The sequence below is a fragment of the Pelophylax lessonae genome (assembly GCF_965119305.1).
Source record: "Pelophylax lessonae genome assembly, chromosome: 5".
In the NCBI taxonomy this organism is placed as follows: Eukaryota; Metazoa; Chordata; class Amphibia; order Anura; family Ranidae; genus Pelophylax; species Pelophylax lessonae.
Window position 1 is genome coordinate 411,854,257 of NC_138772.1, and position 26,988 is coordinate 411,881,244.

Consider the following 26,988-nt stretch of genomic DNA (forward strand, 5'->3'; position numbering starts at 1 on the left):
AAAATCGCACAGGTGATCAAATACCACCAAAAGAAAGCTCTGTTTGTGGGAAAAAAAGGACGTCAAATTCGTTTAGGTACAGCGTCGCACGACCGCGCAATTGTCCGTTAAAGTTGCACAGTAAAAAATCGCAAAAAAACCCCTGGTCCTTTAGCAGCCAAATCCTCCGGGGCTTAAGTGGTTAAAGGAGAATTATACAAAAAAAAAATTAGTTAAACCCACAAGTGCTTTTTTTTTACCACTACTATTCCTTTATACTGGCTTTCGAAATTTACAAATGCAGCAATTTAGAAATTGGACGAAAGGTTTAGCACTGGGAAACACCTGTTGAAAGATAAATAGTGCATGTTATATACAAATATATAGATCAGACCAAAATGAGGGACAAATGGGGAGGAAAGAGGGACAGAGGGACTTTGTTCAAAATCAGGGACAGTCCCTCGAAATCAGGAACAGTTGGGAGCTATGCCTTATAGCTTCAATTATAAAAATATTTCTCTTTTATTGGGTCCTATAAGTGTCGGTGCACACTGATGAGAATTTGTTGTGAATTTGATACGTTCTAAAAAGCCTAGATTTGCATGCCATCCAAAAAACACATTGTGTTCAATGATGGTCGTTCACATCTATGCTTTGCTATGCAAATGTGATGCAGCGACAAAAAGGGTCCTGCATGAGTTTACTGCATTGCGGTGCGATTTCCTTCTCCATAGACATCAGTGGAAACCAACATGAAATCGCATATTTCCCGCATCGCAGAAATCGAAGCTGCACCCAATCCTATCCGAAAAGCCATTCAATTTGCATTGCAACTGCACTGTCTTTAGCACAAATCCCAATGCAAAATCACACTGAACTCCTTCAAAAATCCACATGAGAATCACACCTATTCACATCGCATAAGTGTGACCCCAGACTAAAGGTCACTTTAGGGAAGGAATGACTTACAGGTGCCACTCATTTGGTGTAACACACAGCCTTTGCTGAATTAAAGTGCTCACCTTGGCCATGACTGTTTCACCATACTGGACAAAGGAGAGAAAACAAGCGCTCTGAGAAGTAGGCTTACAGGGGTGGGATAAATGCTAATAGGAGTAAAAATCAAAGGGCTCTATTATAGTTCATGTAATGGAAAGCTTACATGGCCGGGAGTGGGTGAAGGGTATTCAGGTCCAAAATAAAAACAATGTCCCAAAAAGGAGTCACTGTGTGGAGGAGAATTAAAAGTTCAATACTGCTGCAAGGGCTGGCTCTGAGACACAGGGAAGTCAATTCTGTGGGTAGATACAATGGAGGACAAACACAGAGCGCCTCTAAGTGCAGTATTTATTAGAATGATGTGAACACAATAGTATAAACTCACATGGTAATAGACATTGGTAGGCTATGACAGCTCCGCCGGTAGCGATGTCGCGAACCTAAAATTTGCTGTTTGAACGGCAAACGCGAACATCTGCAAATGTTCGCGAACCGCCATAGACTTCAATAGGCAGGCGAATTTTAAAACCCACAGGGACTCTTTCTGGCCACAATAGTGATGGAAAATTTGTTTCAAGGGGACTAACACCTGGACTGTGGCATGCCGGAGGGGGATCCATGGCAAAACTCCCATGGAAAATTAGGTAGTTGACGCAGAGTCGGGTTTTAATCCATAAAGGGCATAAATCACCTAACATTCCTAAATTGTTTGGAATAACGTGCTTTAAAACATCCAGTGTGTGTATACGATCAGGTATGATATTGTATCAATCAGGTAGTGTAAGGGTTACTCAAAATCAGATTGGAATCCTGCGAGCTACCCCCCTAATCTAGATTTTACAACTGCCGCAAACACCTCACTCCTCAGAAAGTGCTCTGTGCTATAAATACAATAAATAGTGTTGCGCAAGAGTAAAAATCTGCCTAGTTGCTATTTCAACGATATTGGTGACCAATCCAGATTGTACTGTGTATGGTGTGCTATCCAAAAATGTAAAATAAAATAAAATAGACCTGTGTGATATAAATTGTTTCGTGAAAAGTCAATGTTTTGATGGGATTCCAATGCTGAGTATATAAATGTGTAACCCGCTTCAATAATCATACAGTGCTACCAAATATAAAGTGCTGTTTTCAACAATTTATATCACACAGGTTTATTTTATTTTACATTTTTGGATAGCACACCATACACAGTACAATCTGGATTGGTCACCAATATCGTTGAAATAGCAACTAGGCAGATTTTTACTCTTGCGCAACACTATTTACTGTATTTATAGTGTAAGGGTTACGCCCGCTTCACAGTGACAGTCTGACCAAACTCTGACAGACAAAACTCCCCATTGTCATGGACATGCAATAAATGTCTGGTAGTTTACCTGTTCCTGATCCTCATGTCTGCATTAAGGGCCAGACTCTTCCTTCTGGCTGCTTTTATCATCTCTCTTCCCTGTTTGGCTCCACCCCAGGCCATTCCAGGAAGTCTATATTAACCAGTGCACTGCAGGTCAGCTTTGCTGTTCCCTGTTGCTAGTTTCCTGTTTCCTGTGTGCTTGATCTACTGTTCTGTGTACCGACTTTGGCTTGTCTCTGACTGTTCCTGTTTGGCTGTTACCCTGACCTTTGGCCTGTCCCGTGGTTACCCTTATCTGCCTGTTACCCCGACCTCGGCTTACCCATCACCATTCCGTGTGTCCTGAGTGGCTGCTTCCCTTCTCTCCCTACGGAGCGTGACCTGGGGGACCCCAGGGGCCGTGACCTGGGCCCAGCTGCAGCCAAGTCCATCCTCACCACTAGAGGCTCTGGTGAACACCTGCTGGGTCTTAGACTCCGCGCCCTGGGGAATCTTGGGCTCATGTTCCGGTCCATCCGCAGCAGTCTGCTATCGGGTTCACTACCTTGCGCTGCGCCCCTGCCTCCAACAGGGTGCAGTTGTCACCTGGCCACAGGTGACCTGACACCCATTTAACAGTAAGTCAGTCAGTCAGTCTATTTGCACAACCGCAAACTCCCCATTTGCACAAGGTTGAATTACCAAGCTAGCCATGTCCCGTTCCTTGTCCTCACTGACGTCATTGAAGGTCTCTTCCTCCACCCAGCCATGTACAACACCAAGGGTCCCCGAAAGGTGACAACAAGCCCCCTGGGACGCCTGCTGTGGTTGGTCTTCCACCTCCTCAAAGCCACCTTCCTCCTCTGACTTCTCTTCTTCAGACTCCTCTCTCTGCGTTGCCACAGGTCCAGCAATCGACAACGACAAGGCTGCTTCTGGTGGTGATGGGGACCACAACTCTTCCTCTTCATGCTCATCTACGGCCTGATCCAGCACTCTTCGCAGGGCACGCTCCAGAAAAAACGCATATGGGATGAGGTCGATGATGTTGCCTTGGGTTCGACTGACCAGGTTTGTCCCCTCCGCAAAAGGACGCATGAGCCTACAGCCATTGTGCATGAGCATTCAGTAACGCGGCCAAAAAATACCCAGCTCCACAGAGGCTGTCCTCTTTTTTTTAAATTAAAGAATATTAATGTTTTTTTCTATGAAATTATCCCACGGATCGCTTTTGGTCTGTTCACAATGAAGCAACGACCTTATCATCTGGGGTGTGTCAACATTGCCAACACACTCCTAGAGGTGATCGCTTCATTGTGATACGCAAGCCCCTTCACCACAACAAGGTAACGATCACGAAGGGGAATTGACACATGTATGTGCCTTTTTTTTGTTTTTTGTTTTTTTGCAGCCACAGTGTAGCACCAGAGGCCAGAAAAATTAGGCATGTACACATGCATGAAAAAGTAGGTATTGTTGCAGCCGGTTTTCAAGGCAGAAAGTGCACTAAAACATTGCGGCTTGAACCGTAGTTGGTGGCGGAGACGTCACGTAAGTCCTCCGGCATGCAGAGATTAAATACAGCAGCGTGTGGACCATTTTTAGCCCAAGGCATCTCATCAGGCCTTTTTTAGTCAAATGCATCCCCCACTGTCAGTCCCTTCGGGATCCATGCCTCATTCATCTTAATAAAGGTGAGGTAATCTAGACTTTTTTGACCTAGGCGACTTCTCTTCTCAGTGACAATACCTCCTGCTGCGCTGAAGGTCCTTTCTGACAGGACACTTGAAGTGGGGCAGGCCAGAAGTTCAATGGCAAATTGGGATAGCTCAGGCCACAGGTCAAGCCTGCACACCCAGTAGTCAAGGGGTTCATCGCTCCTCAGAGTGTCGATATCTGCAGTTAAGGCAAGGTAGTTTGCTACCTGTCGGTCGAGTCGTTCTCTGAGGGTGGACCTGTGGCGATGCGTAGGACTAAAAAAGCTCCGCATGTCCTCCATCAACAACACGTCTGTAAAGCGTCCTGTCCTTGCTGGTGTGGTTGTGGTAGGAGGAGGATTACTTTCACCTCTTACCCTGTTGGATTCCCATTGTGCTGTGACATCACCCTTATACGCTGTGTAAAGCATACTTTTCAACTTATTTTGTAGCTGCTGCATCCTTTGCAACTGCCGGTAATTCGGTAACATATCAGACACTTTCTGCTTATACCGGGGGTCTAGTAGCGTGGCCACCCAGTACAGGTCGTTCTCCTTCAGCCTTTTTTTACGAGGGTCCCTCAACAGGCATGACAGCATGAAAGACCCCATTTGCACAAGGTTGGATGCCGAGCTACTCATGTCCAATTCCTCGTCCTCACTGATGTCATTGAAGGTGTGTTCTTCCCCCCAGCCACGTACAACACCACGGGTACCAGATAGGTGACAACGAGCACCCTGGGATGCCTGCTGTGGTTGGTGTTCCTCCTCCTCAAAGCCACATTCCTCCTCTGACTCCTTTTCCAGTGTTGCCGCAGGTCCAGCAAGCGATGGTAAGGCTCTTTCTGGTGGTGATGGTGACCACAACTCTTCCTCTTCCTCTTCACGCTCATCTACGGCCTGATCCAGCACTCTTCGCAGGGCACGCTCCAGGAAGAAAACATATGGGATGATGTCGCTCATGGTGCCTTCGGTGCGACTGACTAGGTTTGTCACCTCCTCAAAAGGACGCATGAGCCTACAGGCATTGCGCATGAGCGTCCAGTAATGTGGCAAAAAAATACCCAGCTCCGCAGAGGCTGTCCTAGCACCCCGGTCATACAAATACTCGTTGACCGCTTTTTCTTGTTGGAGCAGGCGGTCGAACATTAGCAGTGTTGAATTCCAACGTGTCGGGCTGTCACAAATCAAGCGCCTCACTGGCATGTTGTTTCGCCGCTGAATATCTGAAAAGTGCGCCATGGGCGTGTAGGAACGCCTGAAATGGCCACACACCTTCCTGGCCTGCTTGAGGACATCCTGTAAGCCTGGGTACTTCTGCACAAAGCGTTGTACAATCAGATTCAACACATGTGCCATGCACGGCACATGTGTCAACTTGCCCAAATTCAATGCTGCCAACAAATTGCTTCCGTTGTCACACACCACTTTGCCGATCTCCAGTTGGTGCGGGGTCAGCCACTGATCCACCTGTGCGTTCAGGGCGGACAGTAGTGCTGGTCCGGTGTGACTCTCTGCTTTCAGGCAAGTCAACCCCAAGACAGCCTGACACTGTCGTATCCGGCATGTGGAATAGCCCCTGGGGAGCTGGGGGGGTGCAGTTGGTGTGGAGCAAGATGCAACAGCAGAAGAGGACTCAGCCGAGGAGGTTAGCAAAGAGGATGGAGTAGGAGGAGTAGAGGAGGTGGCAGCAGGCCTGCCTGCAAGTCGTGGCGGTATCAACTCCTCTGCAGCAGAGCCACGCATTCCATGCTTGGCAGCCGCCAGCAGGTTTACCCAATGTGCAGTGTTAGTGATATACCTGCCCTGACCGTGCTTTGCAGACCAGCTATCACCTATCAGTGGTCAGATGGACCCTTGCCCCAACACTGTGCCAAACATGACATGACTTCCTTTTCCACAATAGAGTACAGGTTGGGGATTGCCTTTTGTGAAAAATAATTTCGGCCGGGTACCTTCCACTGCGGTGTCCCAATGGCCTCAGACTCCACCAGCTTGTATGGTAAAACCTGGCGGGCTAAGAGTTCCGACAAGCCAGCTGTCAGACGCCGGGCAAGGGGGTGACTCTGTGAGATTGGCTTCTTACGCTCAAGCATTTCCTTGACAGACACCTGACTGTGGGCAGATGAGCAGGAACTGCTGAAGGTGAGAGGCGGAGGGGCGGGTTGTTGATAGGGGGCAAGGAGGACCGCAGTGGTTGATGTGGCTGAAGATGCTGGACTAGGAGGAGGATGTTGGCTTTCAGTTTGTGTCCTGCTTTTACTCATGTGTTGATCCCATAGGCGTTTGTGATGTGAGATCATGTGAGATCATGTGCCTTCGCAAAGCAGTTGTACCTAGGTGGGTGTTGGACTTCCCACGACTCAGTTTCTTTTGGAACAGGTTACAAATGGCATAGCTGATATCAGAGGCAGACACACAAAAAAAATGCCACACTGCTGAGCTTTGCAATGACGGCATTCTGGTGGTGGCAACAGCTTGCGTTGATTGGCGTGCTGTCTGGCTGACCCCGGGTGCCGAATCTACATGCTGTCTGACTGTGCCACTAGCTCCTTGCGATGACCTCCCCCTGCTTCCAACTCATCTCCTCCTCCTCTCTGTCTCCCCATCTGAACTTTCCCCCTCTTCTTCTTCTTCAAGCAGGCACCCAGGTGACATCCACGGACACATCGTCATCATCAGCCGCTTCACTTGACAACTCAGCAAAGGCAGCAGCAGCAGGTACAACATCATCATCATCACAATGTATGTCCATGTGTATAATGCTGCCTGACTGAGACATATCCCCGTTATCTACATCCTCTGGCACTAATGGTTGCGCATCACTTATTTCTTCCAACTGATGTGTAAATAACTCCTCTGACAGATCAAGTGAAGCGGCTGTGGTGCTAGTGTTGGTGGTGGTGCCGGCGGGCGGGCGAGTGGTAAATTTGAGAGGTGCCCGAAGCTGAGCTGGAGGAGGATGGTGCATTAAGGTTCTGAGTGGAAGCTGTAGACGATTGGGTGTCCTGTGTACGCCAGTGAACTATGTCCTCAGAATTTTTTGAGTTCAGGGTCTGCGGCCTCTGAACACTGGGCATTATTCTAGGGCCAAAGGAAATCACAGCACCACGACGGCCCTTGCGGGGTGGCCTGCCTCTGCCTGTCATTTTTTTTTAGATTTGTGGTACTATGAGTGCAAGGTGCTGTGCCACCCTATAGGAGTGTTGGGCAGTGGGTACAGTACACTCTGTGGACCTGACAGTCCCTGGCAGCCCAGGCAACTGCAATTATAAAAAAAATATATATTTTTAATTTGCAAGCTGCTGTGCCACCGTATATATCAGTGATGGGCAGTGGCACTGCAGTGGGCACAGTACACTCTGTGGACCTAACAGTCACTGGCAGCCCAGGCAACTGCAATTATAAAAAAATATATATTTTTAATTTGCAAGCTGCTGTGCCACCATATATATCAGTGGTGGGCAGTGGCACTGCAGTGGGCACAGTACACTCTGTGGACTTGACAGTCACTGGCAGCCCAGGCAACTGCAATTATAAAAAAATATATATATTTTTAATTTGCAAGCTGCTGTGCCACCGTATATATCAGTGGTGGGCAGTGGCACTGCAGTGGGCACAGTACACTCTGTGGACCTGACAGTCACTGGCAGCCCAGGCAACTGCAATTATAAAAAATATTTTTTTTTTTCAATTTGCAACAAGCTGCTGTGCCACCGTATATATATATATATAAATATATAAAAATACTCAAATACCAGCCCTAAGAAGGGCTTTTTGGGGTGCTGTCAGGATGCTGTCCTTACAGCAGGAGTGGACCAAGAACACTGACTAACAAGACCGGAAACACTGACTAACAACTGTCCCTAGCTATTAACAGCAGCAGCAACAGCAGCACTCTCCCTGCTCTCACTAACACACTGCTTCAGAATGATCTAAGATGGATGCTGCCCTTGCTTATTTATAGGAGGTGTGAGGGTGTGAGAGGGAGGTATGCTGATTGGCTGGAATGTGTCTGCTGACTGTGAGGTTCAGGGTCAAAGTTTGCCTCAATGATGTATTATAGGGGGCGGACCGAACATCGCATATGTTCGCCCGCAGCGACGGACGCGAACAAGCGATGTTCGCCGGGAACTGTCCGCCGGCGAACAGTTCGGTACATCTCTATCCGCCGGTACATAAAGGAGAAGATGTTGATCCAAAAGGTCCCAGAGAGATGAAAGTCTGTAGCAGGTATGGTGTTCTCCGTCGACGGGAAGAAGCTGGCCAAGGGATCTTCCGTCTTCTGGGTTCAGCTAGTGTCCAGGGACCAGGTTGGAACGCAGCATACGCTGCATGATGTCACCGGAGCTGGTGGTGACACGACGTGTTTCAGAGCTCACGCAAGGCTCACAGTGGGCGTGCGCGCTCTTTTTTCAAATGTAAGATAAGATGTCAATCTAATAAGAAGGCTTATATATGGGAAGGGAACAAACCAGGGGGAGGTGATTGTATTGCTACCTAGATGTAAACAGGAGCGCTGAGGGAGATAGTGGACTATACTTCTCAGTACTGGATACATAATGACATATAAAAACTCTAAAATTATACATGTATATATACATGGATATATAAAAAACACAGGATACAACGTTAGGTCATAGAATAATAATAAAACTAGTGTTGGATCAAGAGTAAATGTCTGGGAAAGATATTGGCGAGAAACATGCACCCACAGTAAAGGGTGTATGTAATAAAGTGTGTAGATGAGCAGTGGCAACATAAATGGAACAATTATATTGTGTTAAACCAAATTAATAATAAATGAAATAATAGATAAAAAATAGAAAATGGAAAAAAAGGAATTAATTAAAATGAAAAATATATAATATAATAAAAATAATAATACAATTGAAATATATATATATATATATATATATATATATATATATATATATATACTTAATAATAAAATGTAAAAAAATATATATATATCATAAAGAAAAAAAAATATTTAAGATAAAAATATGGAATAAAAGAAAAAGTAATAATGTCAATGGACAACTAATAGGTGGTTGAAGGATGGGCCACATCTAAAGAATGGTACTGATTAGGCCTAAACAAGGAGCTGGGGATCAGTACCATTCTTTAGATGTGGCCCATCCTTCAACCACTTACTAGTTGTCCATTGACATTATTATTTTTTCTTTTATTCCATACTTTTATCTTAAATATTTTTTCTTTATTATATATCTATTTTTTAATTTTATTATTAATTTCATATATATATATATATATATATATATATATATATATATATATATATATATATATATATATATATATATATATATATATATATATTTCAATTTTATTATTATTATTTTTCTTTTATTATATTATATGTTTTCCATTTTAATTAAATCCTTTTTTCCCTTTTTTCCATTTTCTATTTTTTATCTATTATTTCATTCATTATTAATTTGGTTTAACACAATATAATTGTTCTATTTATGTTGCCACTGCTTTACCTTTTACACCCTTTACTGTGGGTGCATGTTTCTAGCCAATATCTTTCCCAGACATTTACTCTTGATCCAACAATAGTTTTATTATTATTCTATGACCTAACGGTGTATCCTGTGTTTTTTATATATCCATATATATATATATATATATACATGTATAATTTTACAGTTTTTATATGTCATTATGTATCCAGTACTGAGAAGTATAGTCCACTATCTCCCTCAGCGCTCCTGTTTACATCTAGGTAGCAATACAGTCACCTCCCCCTTGTTTGTTCCCTTCCCATATATAAGGCTTCTTCTTAGATTGACATCTTATCTTACACTTGAAAAAAGAGCATGCACGCCCACTGTGAGCCTTGCGCGAGCTCTGAAACGCGTCGTGTCACCACGCTGCGTTCCAACCTGGTCCCTGGACACTAGCCGAACTTCGGTCAGCTTCTTCCCGTCAACGGAGAACACCATACCGGTTACAGACTTTCATCTCTCCGGGACCTTTTGGATCAACATCTTCTCCTTTATGTACCGCCGGAGCTGTCATAGCCTACCAATGTCTATTACCATGTGAGTTTATACTATTGTGTTCACTTCATTCTATTAAATACTGCACTTAGAGGCGCTCTGTGTTTGTCTTCCATTGTTTCACCATACTGGGTGGAGGGGAAGCCAAGTCAGCATGAAGCAGGTGCATGCCTATTGCCACGATTCTTTGTACTCCTCGTGGAATCCAAACTGTAAGTGCTGGTGATGTGTAGCATTACATCAAGTTAAAATGTTAATAAACCTTCCTTTTATATTTTACTAAAATAACAAACATGTCATATTTACCTGCTCTGTGCAATGTTTTTGCACAGAGCAGCCCTCATCCTCTTCGCTCCAGGCCCCTCCTATTCGGCGGTGCCCAGATGAAAAGCCACTTTAGCTTCCGAGCCGCCCTGCATGCGTCTATTGACTCGGCCCCACCCCATGCTCCCTGCTCCCTTGTCACAGAATTTGATTGAAAGCAGTGGCCGCTGCTCTCGTGCACATAAATGGATTGGATAGGGCTCAGGAAAGAAAGGGGGGGGTATAGGGCTGGGAGGGAGGGAGACGCTTTTACACCTTAATGCATAGAATGCATTAAGGCGAAAAACCTTAAGGCTTTAGAACCACTTCAATAACTTTAACTTTAATTCCAATAGGAGAACACATCCTAGGGTGATAATGCTGCTAAGAGAGTGTTGTCAGCATAGGACTGGAAGTCTAGAAAATGGAAGGATCTCTAGATAAGAGAATAAAAAAAATATAAAATAAAAAGAAAGAAGATGAAAAGAATTACGCCATTGCACAAACGTAACACCTTAGAACTTAGGGTTCCAGTCTAACACTTAGGGCTAAATTTATAGAAAATTCTTTGCATGAAATTCAGAAACATTCATGCAAACTTCCCTACATTTGAATAAAGTCTATTATATTAGCACCATCTAGTGGCCAAAATGCAGTATACAATATTTTTCCATTGAGGTATTTCAGAAAACTATACCACATTTTGCCCACTAGATAGAGCTGAGGCTACAGGAGTTAATCTATTCGCAAACAATATGGTGAAATTTAGTTAAAGTTGCACAAATGTTTCTGACATTCATGCAACCAATGTTTCTAAATAGACCCCTTAAAATTTACCCCCAAACTAGCATTACAATGGGGTTTATCTACTAAAGGTAAATAGTCTGTGCACTGCAAGTGTACCCACAAGTGCACCCACAAATGCACCCACAAATGCACTGCAAGTTGCTCTAGATCTGAAGGGAACATGCAAGTAAAAAAAAAAAACCTCCTTTTTGCTTGCACATGATTGAATGATAGAAACCTGCAGAGCTTCCCCTCATTTCAGAGCTTCCTTTCAGATCTAGAGAAACTGCACTTGCTGTGAACTTCTAGTGCACGGTATATTTGCCTTTAGTGGATCAACCTCAATGTAACTGTTAACAAATATTTAATCTAGTCCTCTGACTAGAGGTAGGCAGTGCAACTGCTGCAGGCCTGCCACTCTAGAGTTCCCCCCCCAGCCCAGCAAATAAGCATTGTTCCTGCCACCACCATAAACAGCCAATTGCTTATCATTTATAGGTTCTGTCTTTGCTAGAGCATGTCATTCCCCTGTAGCAGTGTAGCTGATGATTCTGTGTGCTCTATATGTCATGTGTATAATAAATATAAAATTCATAGCTCACCTGCTACATGGCCTCCACCTACATACAGTATAATAGGATGCACAATATAGGAAACCTTCTAGTTTGTGTGTAACAGTGTTTATGTAAACACTGGCGTATACTCTATTATAGTCATGCACAGTCATTCATGTCTATGGATAGCTGTCTGCAGCACCTGGGCTTTCCAGGCAGGAGAAATATGCAGGAAATTATACTCCATGGGCTTAAGTGCCAGAGTATGAGAAGCATAATGAGATTACCATTACAGTACAAATATAAAAAATAATACTGCATGAAAACGTCAAAGCATCAAGGCAGTACCAGTGAACTTTCAATTAAATTAGCTAAATACATTCTTGGTGCATGAAAAAAAAATTATGCTTATTCTTACACTTAGCCAACTTTGGAAAAGCAGCCAGTGTGCATACAGCAGAATATATTGTCCCCTGCCAGCATCTTTGTTCTCCATGGAAGTAGAAGTTTCTGAAAAGGCCCAACATGACCCCTACTAATTCACACAGCTAAAGCTGTCCTTCAGCAAGGAGCATAAGCTTTGCTGATTGCAGAGCTATAGGTCTGAGGGGTGTGTTAGACCTCTGTAGAGAGACCACTGCTTGCTAACAGAGAGAAAATGTCCTTCTTCACACCATGGCAAGGTATAGGCTTTTTTTTTTTTTCTTTTTCTTAGTATGTGGCTGATTTCTAAAGAAAACAAACTGTAAGACTTTGCATACCCTTTATTTTGATAAAAGCTGAAATGTATTTAGCTGATTTGAACTGAAAAGCTCAGTTAGGCTTTAACTTTTATGATTTCCTGTTATGAGACTTTTAATGGCCTGTGAACCATAACTATCTGTGTGTATTTTTTACATGGAAGAAATGAATGCCAAGGGTGTTATTCTGCAAGCATTCGAACGCTACAGGCTGAAAACATGCATTGATTTTAAGCCATGGGCTGGGGAAAAGAACTATATTTCTGTATTTCAAGGAGATGGGTAAGTCATAATTAAACATACAAACAATATAGATATACTATATGTTCCATTCCATTTGCCAGAAGAATAGCTGAATCCACACAGTTCAAATAAAGACAATGAACCAGGGCTTCTTTGATACCCTCATATTGCTAAATACTCCAACCTTACACAGTAATACATTTGTGAACATGAACATGTGCTTTAGCTATAGTGATTTATGATGTTGCTTTTATTGATGTAATAACTGAAAAGCACATTATTGGTTCTGCAACACAGCTTTGCCTCTAGAACCAGGGCCGGGTAGCTTTTGCTGCTTCTCAATTTATATCCCTGCTATATGTATTAACTTGCTTTGAAAGCTTTCTATACAACAACAAACCTAACAACTTGAATTATTAAGTGGATTGCAGGATTCATTCTACTGTAGCACTACACTCATAGGGGTTGCAGATAACATGGCTCCCCACTGCTGCATATCCAGGTACACAACAAATTAAACTTTCATCCAAACACATTGAAAACTCCTTGAGCTTAGTTTTATGTTTTTTTAGGGGGTAATAACTTGCATAGGGATAGGAATTATGGGATACCCAATGTGATAGTGACAAAACCAGGGACAACTTCCTCCCTATATATATACAGCTCCACTTGATTCTTCTTCTTTATCCTGTACAACTCCAATTGATTCCTCCTCCTTGGATTGTACAGCTCTGATTGATTCCTCTTTAGTAGCTAACAATCTCTGTTAGATCAGAAACAGCCCCTTACAAGCTAGGAACTCTCAGTTCCCTTAGAAAGTAGCATAATGTGTTGTGAACTGCAACTTGGAGCACCTCTAACTCCCTTGTAGACACTGGTCTACAACTGTAGGAAATGCTAGCCCACCTCGCTGCCTCTTCACCAGCCCACCTGGCTGGCTCTCTTCACCAGTCTACCCAACTGACTCTCTGTAGATCTCCTGGGGCAAGGTAGAGAAGATTTAGGCAGGCCACTGAAGATTTAACCACACCGCTATCTTCAAGAGAGACCTGCTACATGTGGCAGTCTCTCCCCTTGTGAGTCCCTGCACCGTGCTGTAGTATTCACACTGTCCTTTCCTTGCTCCCACTGCCTCTCAGAAAAGCCTCCTTACAACTTCCCCTGTGGTAGGATCCTTCCAGTCTAGCACCTGAGCACTGGCCAGAGATAGAGCGCCTCCATGGCAGGGATTCATCAAGGGCCACAGACAGTCTCCTCAGCAGCATCTCCATTTTCTCCCCAACTCCCTTCCCAGCATAATTCATTCCTATTTAAGGGCTCACTTAGTCCCCTGCCAGGCCCATCTTCTGGGAATTGGCTAAGTTCCTTCAAATATGCAGAACACCCCTCCTAGCCTCCGCCCTCTAGTCTCTAGAATGTTCTCCAACTTTCTAGAATCAGGTGGAGGCACCAGAGAGTTGTCTGCTCTGAACGCTAATAACCCTGACCCAGATTAAGACTCACAAATGTTAAACACGAGTCTGAGTATAAATTTCCCTACACTACACTAGTAGCACACTAGAAGGTGCTACACTACATTTGATTGTTGACTTAACAAGGATTGAGCAGTTGGCAACACAAGCGGTCTCAAAGGTTGCCATAAAAGGAACAAGTGTGTTGTGTCATAGAAATGTTTTCTGTGAATCAATTTCACCCAGGATACTGCACAAATTAGCATTTTGAAAACGCACTAGTGTTGCGAGGGTTCGAACCTGTTGGATTTTTGTTCAGGGTTACTAGTGTTTAATAGGCAACAAAAGCATACCTCCCATCTTTGTAACCTAAGAAGGTTATTATAATTATGGTCATTGTTATAAAAACTAAAACTTTTAAGAAACAGACACCGAGGAGTCTAGTGCTGTCTTTACCTGGACTTGTTCTTCACCGGTTTTCAGATCTCTGGCAACACCATCTTGACTATTTGAAACTGGCTATGTGTTTCACTGACTGACTTGCTGCAGCTTTTAAAGCACTCTCTAATATGCTCAGGATGTGCAGTGAAATTAGAGTAAACCATTTCAGTATAGGAGAGGAGCCTCTACAACTGTGCAAGACTGAAGGGAAGGCTGGAGTTTGAGAATATATAGTTGCAGAGCTCAGAGACACATACTGTATAATAGTACAGAACTAATCAAAGCAGCTGCAATTTTCTCAAAGCAACAGGACACTCGCAAATAGCCCCTAATGAATGACAAGTCCAAAAAGGCAAGTGCAAGAGACCTGCAAGTGCAAGAGATCTACAAGGGAGCTACTCTTTAGGCTCTCTGCTGTCTTGCTGGACACAATGGTTTTATGAGTTTATGGAACTCTGAGGTTGTGGCTTTCAGGATTTTTTGCTTACTTCAATAAGTACACATTCAATATTTATTTTCTCTATCGCTCATTGACAGACGTAGTCTTCTTGATTCTCAAGAGCTGGGTTATGTTGTCTCCGCAGGAGTAGGACTAGGCAGAAAGACAAAACGTTCTGGCTCCACCTTAGGGGCAGTCCCTGAGGGCATATCCTCCCTCTCCCTGCTACAGGGAATCAGTTTTTTCTGTCTAGTCAGGAGTAAGGACCTAAGTTCCTTGCTGGTATCTTTTTGGTCCTGGCAAGATTTTTTCTTTAAAAAAAAAAAAAAAAAAGATTTTTTTTTAGGCAGTTTTTCTCCAGTATTTTTTTCCTGTGAGATCTTCAAGCAAATACGCCGGACTGGGCGACACTAGTGGTCACCCCAGCCGGCCTACGAGCGCGCGCAGACCATTGCATTGCGCTTGGTCGGCCGCGACACATTCAAGTAAGTATGCGGGGCCGGGCGACGGGCTGGGTGTTGAGATCCAGTGGTCACCCCGGTTTCTGCCTACGAGCGCGTGCAGACCAGAGCTCCGCGCTGGGTCGGCCGCGACGGAGTCCCAGTGGAGGGACTGACCTTGCGAGTTAAAAGTCTCGCTTGGACGCCAGGAACCAGAGAGTCGAGGCGTCCGGAGTTGTCCACAACCCCCCACCCCGGTGGAGAGGGTATTGTGAAGAGAGGGTGCCTGTCGGTTCGGTATGGTGAGTAAACGTTCCCTTTTTTCTTTCCTCATTATGAGGCAGTATGAATTATGGGCCCCTCCATACATGGTCAGTATATATCTGACACTAAAAGTCCCCCTTGTAAATACAGTATGTGTTTGTGGGAAGTGGACTTGGTTTGAGAGCTAACACTCTACCCAGCAGACTGTAGCATTACAGCAGACATAGGAGGTATAATCCTACCTTATTTGTAGTGTATCTCCTGTAGATCAATAAATCGCCACTTAGCAGAGATGCAGGTGGATGTGCTGGGAAAAACGATTTTGGCGGTCCGCCGCCATTTTGCCGTAGACCAGGTGCATGTATGTCCTCAGGTCACGCCGGCCGCCATGTTTTTGGAGTCTAATGTCTCTTGTATGGGGGCGGCCATGTTTCATGAGCCCAGCTACCTCGTGGAGAGCTGGGAACGCCGGAAGGCGTACACAGGGGGCGAAGCCACGTCCTTCTACCCGGGAAAAAGCAACAGCTCCTTCCAGTCTGTAAAAGACAGACGCTGAGTGCAGTTGGTTGGTGCAAATGATACAGGGGTTACAGTTTGTGTGTGATGCGGCGTTAGACGCCACTCCATTATTGGCGCGAGCATCAGTCTCAGCAGTAGTTCTCAGGCGTACACTGTGGCTAAAAGGTTGGTTAGCCGACCAAGGTTCCAAAAAAGCATTGGCTAATATCCCCTTTTTAGGAGAGCGTCTATTTGGAGCCAACTTAGATGAGATCATTAAGGATCTCACGGGTGGAAAGAGTACCTTTTTACCGCAAAATGTTAAAGGTAAAGGAACTCGTCAAAAACGAGGGCCTTCTTTTTCTGCTCACAAGAGGTTTTTTCGTCCCGCGGGTGAAAAAATTAAGTCCTCCAAAGCTCCTTCAGGAGGCTTCAGGGGACGTCGGTCGGGCAAGCAAAAGCCCGCCCCCTCCAGACCTGAAGATAAATCGTCCAAAGCCTGAAGGTGCGCCCCCACCCATAACTGGGGTGGGGGGACGTCTTCGCCGGTTCCCGGATCCATGGCTTTCCAGAATCCCGGACAAGTGGGTTTGCGAAGTCATAAGGTCAGGGTACAAGATCGAGTTTCGATCTCTCCCACCGGCGCGATTCTTCCCTTCCAATATTCGACTATCCCCGGATCGTTTAGAAGATCTGCGGAGAGCAGTCACGGATTTACTACAACAAGGAGTGGTAGTCCACGTTCCTTGGACAGAACGTTTTCAGGGGTTTTATTCAAACCTATTTACAATACCCAGGAAAGAGGGCAAAGTGCGTCCAATTCTGGACTTAAGGGCACTCAATTCTTTTGTCAACATAAGAAAATTCAGAATGGAGTCCATTCGCACAGTAGCAGCCTTCCTGCATCCAGGGGATGTCCTAGCGTCCATAGACATCAAGGACGCATATCTTCACATTCCCATTTTCGCAGGACATCAGCGGTTTCTACGCTTTTCCGTAGAAGAGAACCACTATCAGTTTGTGGCGTTGCCTTTCGGTCTCGCCACGGCTCCTCGGGTCTTCATGAAGGTGTTGGCCCCAATGTTGGCACTACTGCGCCAAAGAGGCATATCGATTCTTGGTTACCTAGACAATCTTCTGCTTCATGCAGAGTCTCCTCAGACCTTGCTACAAAACATAGAAATTACTATAATTTCTTTACAGGAATTCGGGTGGCTGGTGAACCAGCAAAAGTCATTTCTGGTTCCCACCCAGAGGCTCGAATATCTGGGTCTAATTCTAGACACAGTCAGGACAAGAGTTTTTCTTCCGGTAGGGAAACTCCGGAAGATTCAATTAGCAGTCCAGTTGTTACTATCCAACAGCTGGTCTTCTCTTCGAACTTGCATGAGGGTTCTGGGATTGATGGTGGCTTCCTTCGAAGCAGTCCCATTTGCCCAGTCCCATACCCGAATTCTTCAGCAAGAGATTCTTCTCAGATGGAATCGGAATCCGGAATCCCTGGACAATCAGATCCGATTGAGCAAACAGACCAGAGAGTCTCTGGTCTGGTGGCTTCGGTCTCCGATGCTCAGCCAGGGAAAGTCATTTCTGCCAATATATTGGACGATAGTGACCACGGATGCCAGTCTATCCGGATGGGGAGGAATTCTCGGTCAGTTATCTGTCCAGGGACTTTGGTCCCTGGAAGAATCCAGGTGGCCGATAAATGTATTGGAACTGAGAGCGATCAGACTTTGTCTGATTCACTGGACCGAGCAGCTCCAGGGCAGCCCGGTTCGGATCCAGTCGGACAATGCCACGGCCGTGGCTTATGTCAATCACCAGGGGGGCACCAAGAGTGTCCGAGCGGCCAAAGAAGTGGCTTGCATTCTTCGCTGGGCGGAACGATTTGTTCCAGCTATCTCTGCGGTGTTCATTCCGGGGGTGGAGAATTGGCAGGCAGATTATCTCAGCCGTCAGACTCTGGATCAGGGGGAATGGTCCCTCCATCCAGAAGTTTTCCACCAGTTGTGCCTACGGTGGGGCACCCCGGATGTGGATCTGTTGGCATCACGATTCAACAGGAAAGTACAGAGATTCGTGGCTCGCTCCCGCGATCCTCTAGCAGAGACCGCAGACGCACTGATCGCCCCGTGGGGGCAATACCAGCTAATGTATGCCTTCCCTCCTCTCGGGTTACTGCCAAGACTTCTTCGCAGGATAGAGGAGGAAGGAATTCCAGTAATCCTGGTAGCTCCGGACTGGCCTCGTCGAGCTTGGTACGCCGACGTGGTCAGACTGGTGGCGGACGTCCCGTGGAGACTTCCTCTCAGGGAGGACCTACTGTCTCAGGGACCGATCTTCCATCCTGCTTTACGATCGCTGGCTTTAACGGCCTGGCTATTGAGACCCAGGTGCTGAAGGACAAAGGTTTGTCAGCTTCAGTTATTCCTACTCTAGTTGAAGCAAGGAAAGCGACTTCCAGAAAGATTTATCATCGCACATGGAAGTCCTACATTGCATGGTGTGAACCTCTGGGGTTCCGTCCACGGTCTTATTCGGTTAGTCGAATATTAGCTTTTCTGCAACAAGGGGTTGAGCAGAAACTGGCCTTGAGTACTATCAAGGGTCAGGTCTCACCATTAGCTATCTTCTTTCAGAAGCCTTTGGCTACTCATCCCTTGGTGCGGAATTTCATCCAGGGGGTGCGACATCTGGCTCCGCCAGTGCGCGCGCCGTTACCACCCTGGGATCTTAATTTAGTATTGTCGGTTCTTCAGAAACCTCCCTTTGAAGATATTAGGGAGATTCCTCTACCTACGTTGTCCCAGAAGGTGGCCTTCTGGGTGGCTATTACTTCTGCATGCAGGGTGTCAGAACTGGCCGCATTATCTTGTCGTTCCCCATATCTGGTGGTTCATAGAGATAAGGTGGTTCTTCGTCCGAATCCATCCTTCCTACCAAAAGTGGTTTCAGAATTTCATCTGAATGAAGAAATTGTATTACCTTCCCTGTGTCCTAAGCCCAGTCATCCTCGGGAGTTTGCTTTACACTCCTTGGATGTGGTCCGGGCGATCAGGGTATACTTAAAAACGACAGACTCGTTTCGCAAGACGGATTCACTTTTTGTGATCCCGGATGGACCCAAAAAGGGGTTGCCTGCATCTGCCGCGACCATTTCCAAATGGATCAGACAGACGGTGGTACAGGCTTATTCTATTAAGGGTCGGGAGCCCCCGTTCCCTGTTAAGGCGCACTCCACTCGGGCGCTTAGTGCGTCATGGGCCTTTCGCCATCAGGCTTCAGTGGTCCAGGTGTGCAAGGCGGCTACCTGGTCGTCGGTGCATACCTTTACAAAACATTATAAAGTTGATGTAATGGCATCATCTGATGCCGTGTTTGGCCGCAAGGTTTTGCAGGCCGCCATTTGAGGAGACCAGTGGTCTGCCTCGAGGGTTTTTTTCCGTTGGAAATTTTTCTTTTGAGTCTCATTCTTTGTTTATAATGAGCCTTTAAAACTTCTAGTTTGGCACCGGTTGGGCCTTCTAGATTGGATTTTGATTTTTGTCAATCCCACCCCTCATTTGTGGCACTGCTTCTGGATGTCCCAGCTCTTGAGAATCAAGAAGACTACGTCTGTCAATGAGCGATAGAGAAAAATGGATTTTTGTAAGATCTTACCGTAAAATCCTTTTCTCTTAAGCTCATTGACAGACGTAGTACCCGCCCCTCTATCATTGAGTTGGGTTGGGTTAAATTCTCTGTTACTGCTTTAGAACAGAACTGATTCCCTGGAGAGGGAGGATATGCCCTCAGGGACTGCCCCTAAGGTGGAGCCAGAACGTTTTGTCTTTCTGCCTAGTCCTACTCCTGCGGAGACAACATAACCCAGCTCTTGAGAATCAAGAAGACTACGTCTGTCAATGAGCTTAAGAGAAAAGGATTTTACGGTAAGATCTTACAAAAATCCATTTTTAATTAAACAGGTAAAATATAAAATATTGCACAATATCAGGCATACTGTTGTTTAGCCATTTACCTGTTTACAGGTTTTGCTAGCTCCTTTGAAGAAAAAGAACTCTTCAGTTCTCACCTGTGCATGTGGCTGCGGTAATCACAGCAATTATTCACCCCTGCCTGCAGTGAAAAACTTGCTGCTGTGAGAAAACACCTTCTAAATGGCACCCCCCATGCATGTAAAGACACGACCATAGACAAGAGACACTCAGCCTGGACCCCTGCCAGGCCACGCCCCCACATGGCCTGGCGTGGGTCCAGGCTGAGACTGCCTCTTGTCTACACACAGCAGGTCTTGTTCTGATGTGCAGCTCCTGGGAACTTCTGCTGTTAATGTTAAACTCGTGTGTTTAGAACAGTCCCGGCTACATCCTCCCCCCCACTTGAAAGTCTTTGGTCCCCGAAAAGGAAAAGGAAATCAAAACAATTACTTCACTAACCAGAACCTACAGTAGCTAATAACTTACTAATAGAAGAGTTTTCAGATAATAAACTATACAAGGTATCAGAACAGGTTGAATCTTTTTCACAACAGGCCAATAATAAATTAGTGGCCCAACTAGCAGTGTCAGATGGTGGAACAGAGTAATCTTCTACCAAAGGCTCGGTAGAAAAGGCTAGTGCTTCGCTGGAACGTTGAGTAGTTGCAATGAGTTCATCCGAGCTCTCCCCAAACATGATATATGTGAGTTTCTTAGGTGGATGAATCTCCCTTCGAAGTCTGGAACACACATTTTCTGCAGACCCAGATTCATGTCCCTGGCTCCAAAAACTGCATCCAGGCTGTGGTTCTTATAAACTATCAGGTATAACTTCACTGTTGTTCAGCGGTGGTGAGACTGAACTTTCTTCAACACTGGTCGGTTCAACATGATTCAGTGATGGTAAAGCTGAATTCTCTTCAGTATTGAATGGCTCAGAGTTAACCAATGGAGGTAAAATTGGAGTCTTCTCAAAATTTGGTGATTCCAAGTGTTCACTAGGTTCTGACTTAATCACTATAATTCATCTTTCAGGAGATGATGTAGATCTCCTCACTTCCTCCAACTGGCGCCCCTCTCTCACAGGTGATGGCAGCATTGAAATATCCTCTACTGAAGGCTGGAAGGAAGGTTGAAGGCTGAAGGAGCCCATAACCAATCCCTTTCTTTTAGGACAGAGTGCCTAGGCACACGCCGAGTCTTAGATCGCAGTTTAGGAGGACGAGGTTCATCAGGACAAGGATCGGTGGGTACTCGAATAGCATCTGAAATAGGTAGAAGGTGAAACCGATGCCAAGTCTTTAATGGGCCAGTCTTGCCCTCAGGACAAATCTGGTACACTGGTAATCTAGGCAGCTTCTTGCAAATGATGTATGGTTGAGAGCGCCACCGGTCAGCCAACTTATTTTTTCCTGGCACTCCCAGATTACGTAACAACACTCGATCTCCAGGCTGCAGATCTTGATCTCTCACCTTAAGATCAAAATTCTTCTTGTTACATTTCTCCCTTGTGACAGATGCTTCCAAAGATTTCTCATAAGCGAACTTCAAGTTCTTCCTAAACCTTTCCACATAGCCACGATTGGAAGCCTGAGAAGTATGATATGGAGATGTCCCAAAGGCCAAGTCCACCGGCAATCAAGCCTCTCTCCCAAACATCAGTCGGTATGGGGAATATCCAGTAGAGTCATTCACAGTACTATTGTAGGCATGGACTACAGCTGCAATGTGATCACCCAAATTTAGTTTCTTTTCCAGAGGTACAGTCCCCAACATGTTCAATAAAGTACGAATAAATAGTTCCGGTTGTGAATCTCCTTGAGGATGATATGGAGTAGTTCTGGATTTCTGTATACTCGGCAATTCGTTGTATTAACTTGCTCTCAAATTCCCGACCTTGATCCAAATGGATACGCTGAGGAAGGCCTAAAAAATAAAAAACTTCTCCACCAGAGTCTTGGCGACTGTACTAGCTTGCTGATCTCGGGTCAGGAAAGCCTGAGCATATCTAGTAAAATGGTCTGTCACAACCAGGACATTTCTACGCCCACCCAGGTCAGGTTCAAGACACAGGAAGTCAATGCATAATAACTCCATTGGTCCCTAACTCCTTAACCACTTGCCGACCGCCGCACGACTATCTACGGCGGCGGTCAGCCCCTCATAGGCAAAGTGACGTAGGTCTACGTCGCTCGCCTGTGAGGGTTTAGGGAGCGATCGCGCGCCGCCGGAGGCGCGCTCCCGCGTGGTCACGGACCCCCCCCCGCGCGTGTGACCGGCGGACCCGATCGCCGCCGGCCACTCTGCGATCGGCGGGGGAGAGGGAGAAAGTCAGGCAGCTTGTGTAAACAAGCTGCCTGTCATTCTCCTCTCTGTATGAGAGATGATCACATGGATCTACTATGTAGATCCATTGATCACTCTGCATACAGTTGTAGCCACAGCCAATCACAGTTAGAATCACGCCCCTAGGGACACACACAGCCCCTCCCTCTCAAATAAAGTTAACCCCTTCACTACCAGTGTATTTTTACAGTAACAGTGCATATATATAGCACTGATTACTGTAGAAATGTCACTGGTAACCCCAAAAGTGTCAAAAATATCAGTCAAGGGTCCGATCTGTCCGCCGCAATGTCGCAGTACCGCAAAAAAAATCGCAGATCGCCGCCATTACACGTTAAAAAAAAAACAACAAAAATGACAAAAATCTTTCCCGTTGTTAGTAAACGCGATAACTTTTGCGCAAACCAATCAAAATACGCTTTTTGCGATTTTTTTTACCAAACATAGGTAGCATAAAACAAATTGGCCAAAAATATTAAAAAATTTTGATTTTTACATTTTTTTTGGGGGGAATTTCATAAAAAAAAAAGGGAAAAATATTGCTATTTTTGCAAAATTTACGCTCTTTTTTTGTTTATAGCGCGTGATCAAAAAATCGCACAGGTGATCAAATACCACCAAAAGAAAGCTCTGTTTGTGGGAAAAAAAGGACGCCAAATTCGTTTAGGTACAGCGTCGCACGACTGCGCAATTGTCCGTTAAAGTCACGCAGTGCCGAATCGCAAAATACCCTCTGGTCGTTTAGCAGCCAAATCCTCCGGGGCTTAAGTGGTTAAATGACCCATTGGGGCAGCTCTCCTAGTCAAAGTTTTTCTCTGAATACATTAGATGCACGAATTGAAAATAGCTTTCAATTTCCGTTCTCATGAAAGGCCAGTAAAATCGATCCCTGACCAATTTAAAAGTTCTTTCTGGCCCTAGATATCCATGATCATCGTAAAGGGCTGTCAATACAGTCAGTCATGATGCTTTTCCATTAAGAATAATTGTTGAACTCCCTCAGGCTCTACAATAGGACACATCCGATACACAATTCCATCCTCCAACTTCAAGCGGCCCCAATCCTTATGAACCACCTTGGCACCGCCAATCAGACTGTTCAACAATATCTTGGAGTATCTGGCAACCAATGCCTTCTTGATCAAGGCACATAGAGGGTCTTCCCTCTGGTCCCTCCTCACATCTTCTCTTGTCAGATGGGGAAGTTCTTGACTCCGTACCTGAGTCAAATCACAGTAGTAGCGTGGCACCCCAGCCGGAGTAACCCACACAGCTTCAGCTCCCGTGGCTTCGGCAACATAGGGTCTTCTGGATAAAGCATCTGCATCCAAATTCCCTTTTCCTGGCTGGAATTTCAGACTAAATTGGAACTCAGACAGAGCAGCCAACCACTGATGTCCAATAACATCCAGCTTAGCAGTGGACAACAGATAAGTCAAGGGATTATTATCCTTCTTCACCACAAAGGAAGCTCCATAGAGGTAATCTCGCAGCTTGTCGACTACTGCTCACTTAAGGGCCAGGAAATCCAGTTTATGTACTGGATAATTCTTCTCAGAAGGTGTAAGGCTAGGCCTCACATAAGCTACAGGATGAAGCTTCCCAGCAATTTCCTGGTATAAGGGTACTAAGGGAGCAAGCAGTCTTCGTACCAGGTCGGTATTCATCCCTATCAGCAAGGAATTCTGTTTATCCCCAGGGGATTGGGGACAGACCACTGCCAATATATCAAACGTTTCTGTCTTTCCGGCCAAGGAAGGATCAAAAGCTATCTTGATGTATCATCATATGGGAACTTCTGAGTGCCTAGGCACCAAATTTCCACCTATGCCAGCCTGCACAAAGGAATGTGTTTCAAATGTTTGTCCTAGAAATCCCTGTACAGCAATGTCACTTGAGCTCCGGTGTCAAGTCAAGACTACGGGGGAAGGTCCCACCAATTTCTTTGGCACACTTCCAGCTTGAGTATCCTCCATCTGCGTTGCAAACAATCTCTTCCGCACTCTCGGAACTGGTTCTTGGGTGAATCCTGACAGACATTTCACTGGTGTTCCCATATTTGACCGTGTTGGTGAGGTCATCTCCATTTGCTGCTCTGGTGTACTCTTGCCAGGGGATTCAACTGTTTGTACTTTGACTGATCTCATGGATGGTGTCCAGATCCTCTTTCTCTTCCTTGGAGGAGAAGATACATTGACCCCGAGTCCAGATGACCTTTTCTCTTTACAAGGTGTAGGAGGAGGGGTCCGACTAGGAGGCCCTGTCCTCTGCCACCTTTTTGAGACTCTGCTAACATTGGAGCTCTGTTTAGTTTCGGGAAGCTCAATTGGCTCGTTCTCCGAGGTCCCCTGAAGTTTTCCACCTTCTTTGAGAAAAAGATGCTCTGTAAGGCTTTCAGCACTTTTTCCAATAATTCGGGGCTAACCCCCCTCTTAGGACATTTATCTCTGAAATGCCCGACTTCTCCGCACTCAAAACAGCCTCTATCTCTGAAAGAAAGGGGTCCTGATCCCCTAGGGCTGTTTCTTGGTTTCTGGATTTTCCCTGGCGCTTCACTACTTGCATCAATGCCTGACACATTTGAGCTTGGACCTGCACTACTTGAATCATCAAATCAGCTGAGTTCAAGTTGTCGTCTGACCTTTTGCTGTCTGCATTCTCCTGCCGGCCTAGATCCGACTTTTTACTGTCTACATTCTCACACCGGCCTAGGTCCATGTCCACTTCACTCTCCTCCTCTGAGAGACTGGGCTCCACATGGACAAGGCAAGCTCCCACCAAGCTCCCTCGTCTCCCACCAACAGCTCTCTGGCCCCTTGACTCTTCTCTTCCAGCAAAGCTTCCTTTTTTCTCACTTCTCTCATCAATTCTGGGTACATAGGGGTGACTCAAGCTCCTTTCAGTACCAACTTCAATACAATGGGGTGATTTGGACAGGCCCCTTGTAGCACTCTCTCCAGTCGTGCTTGATCAGCATCCTTGGGGTCTATGCCCTTCTTCAAGATGATCTGATGTAACATCTTGTCCACTCGGGAGATATAGTCGGAAAACCTCTCTCCTCACTGTTGGTGAGTGGGATTGAACTTGTATAGCAGGTCTGGAGTTCTTTCCACTCTTCCAAAAACAGCATACAAGGCATCAATATAGTCCATGGCTACACAATACTTCTTGCTCATTCTCATATTTTGAATCACCTCAGCTGCTGGGCCTTTCAAGCTCTCACTAAGCCGTTGCCTCTTCACAGCCTCGGGCACACTCCACTCCTCTACTGCCTGAGTAGCTTGACTCATCCAGCTTTCAAAATCCTCTTCTCCAGTGGGAGTCGGCAACTGGCCTGAAAAGAACCGAAGCCTTCTATAGCCTTGTCCCACACTGTTGGAACCATTCTTCACCAGGCTCTCGACTAATCGGCTCATGTCAGTGTAGAATGAGGCAGGAGGTACACCAGCCCCATTGGAATCTGTGCTCACCGGTCCAGTATTCGCTTGTAAAGGTAGTGGCCCTTCTTCCAGGGCTATCTCTCTCTCCAATTGTGAGAATACTCTGGCCTTGACCCCTTCTATCAAAGTCACCTCTGTCTCCTGGAAGTGCACGGGTACATCTTCTTGCCACTCCAAGAGTACTTGTACAAAGTTCAGATCATAGTCTTCCCTTACATCCAATAGGTAGGCCCTCTGGTCTGGCAATACAGCCCTCACCCACTGCCAGATCTCCTTCTCCATGCATTTACTCTCTGGGACTTCCAGAACTGTGCTTCGCTCCAACCGAGCTCCTTGGGCTCTTCCCCAGGCATTTCCAGTGACCAAGTCCATCGCCCTTCCTGTCATCGGCTCATGGCTGGGCTGACTAGGGACTGTAGCAGTGGAGAACAACCCGGACGAGCCCCCAAATGTAGCACTGCCCCCTTGGGGGTTGCTGGTTAATGGATGTTCTTCAGCACTACTGTGACCCTGTAAACCGTCCAGCCCACCTGACACTCTAGGTTCAGACATTGTGTGTACATATTTAAGAACTACACTGACACAGTACCAATGTGTTTTTGACTTTTACTCAGCGAGTAAACAAGTGAAGATATGTCAGTCAGCGGAATCCCTGCTTATACCACCAGGGTTCAGCAAGACTGACACAGAAAAAACAGAAACAGTAAGTTATACTATTAAAGTACAGTAGTGAAACAACTTTCTATCTTCTAAGCATATATAACTACTTCCTAGAATGATGCAGCAGTAACAGGTTAATGGATGTTTTGAGCTTAAAGAAAAACTCTAGGTTAATTTATGCTATAAGTTTACTACTCACTACTCAGCAATGTAACCATAAACTAGAACGTGTCCCCTTTAAGAACTATGTGTCTCAATGACCCTCCTTTAGCAAGGCCTTGCTACTTTCTTCACTGGCTTTCTGGACTATATTGGTATTGCAGAAGAGATAATAGTAATGACTATAACGCAAATAGTAGCTGTA

The 26,988-nt window shown here is 45.5% G+C and overlaps 1 protein-coding gene across 1 annotated transcript in view; it reads left to right on the forward strand.

Moving 5' to 3' along the window:
* The window catches only part of LOC309556541 (uncharacterized protein), a gene marked incomplete at both ends in the record, with an annotated part of 150,708 nt that overhangs the window by 26,236 nt on the left and 97,484 nt on the right, over positions 1–26,988 (forward strand). The window contains one exon of the mRNA XM_082258985.1: positions 12,587–12,704. Within this exon, the coding sequence (XP_082115111.1) occupies positions 12,587–12,704 (118 nt within the window). The remainder of the gene's footprint in view (positions 1–12,586; positions 12,705–26,988) is intronic.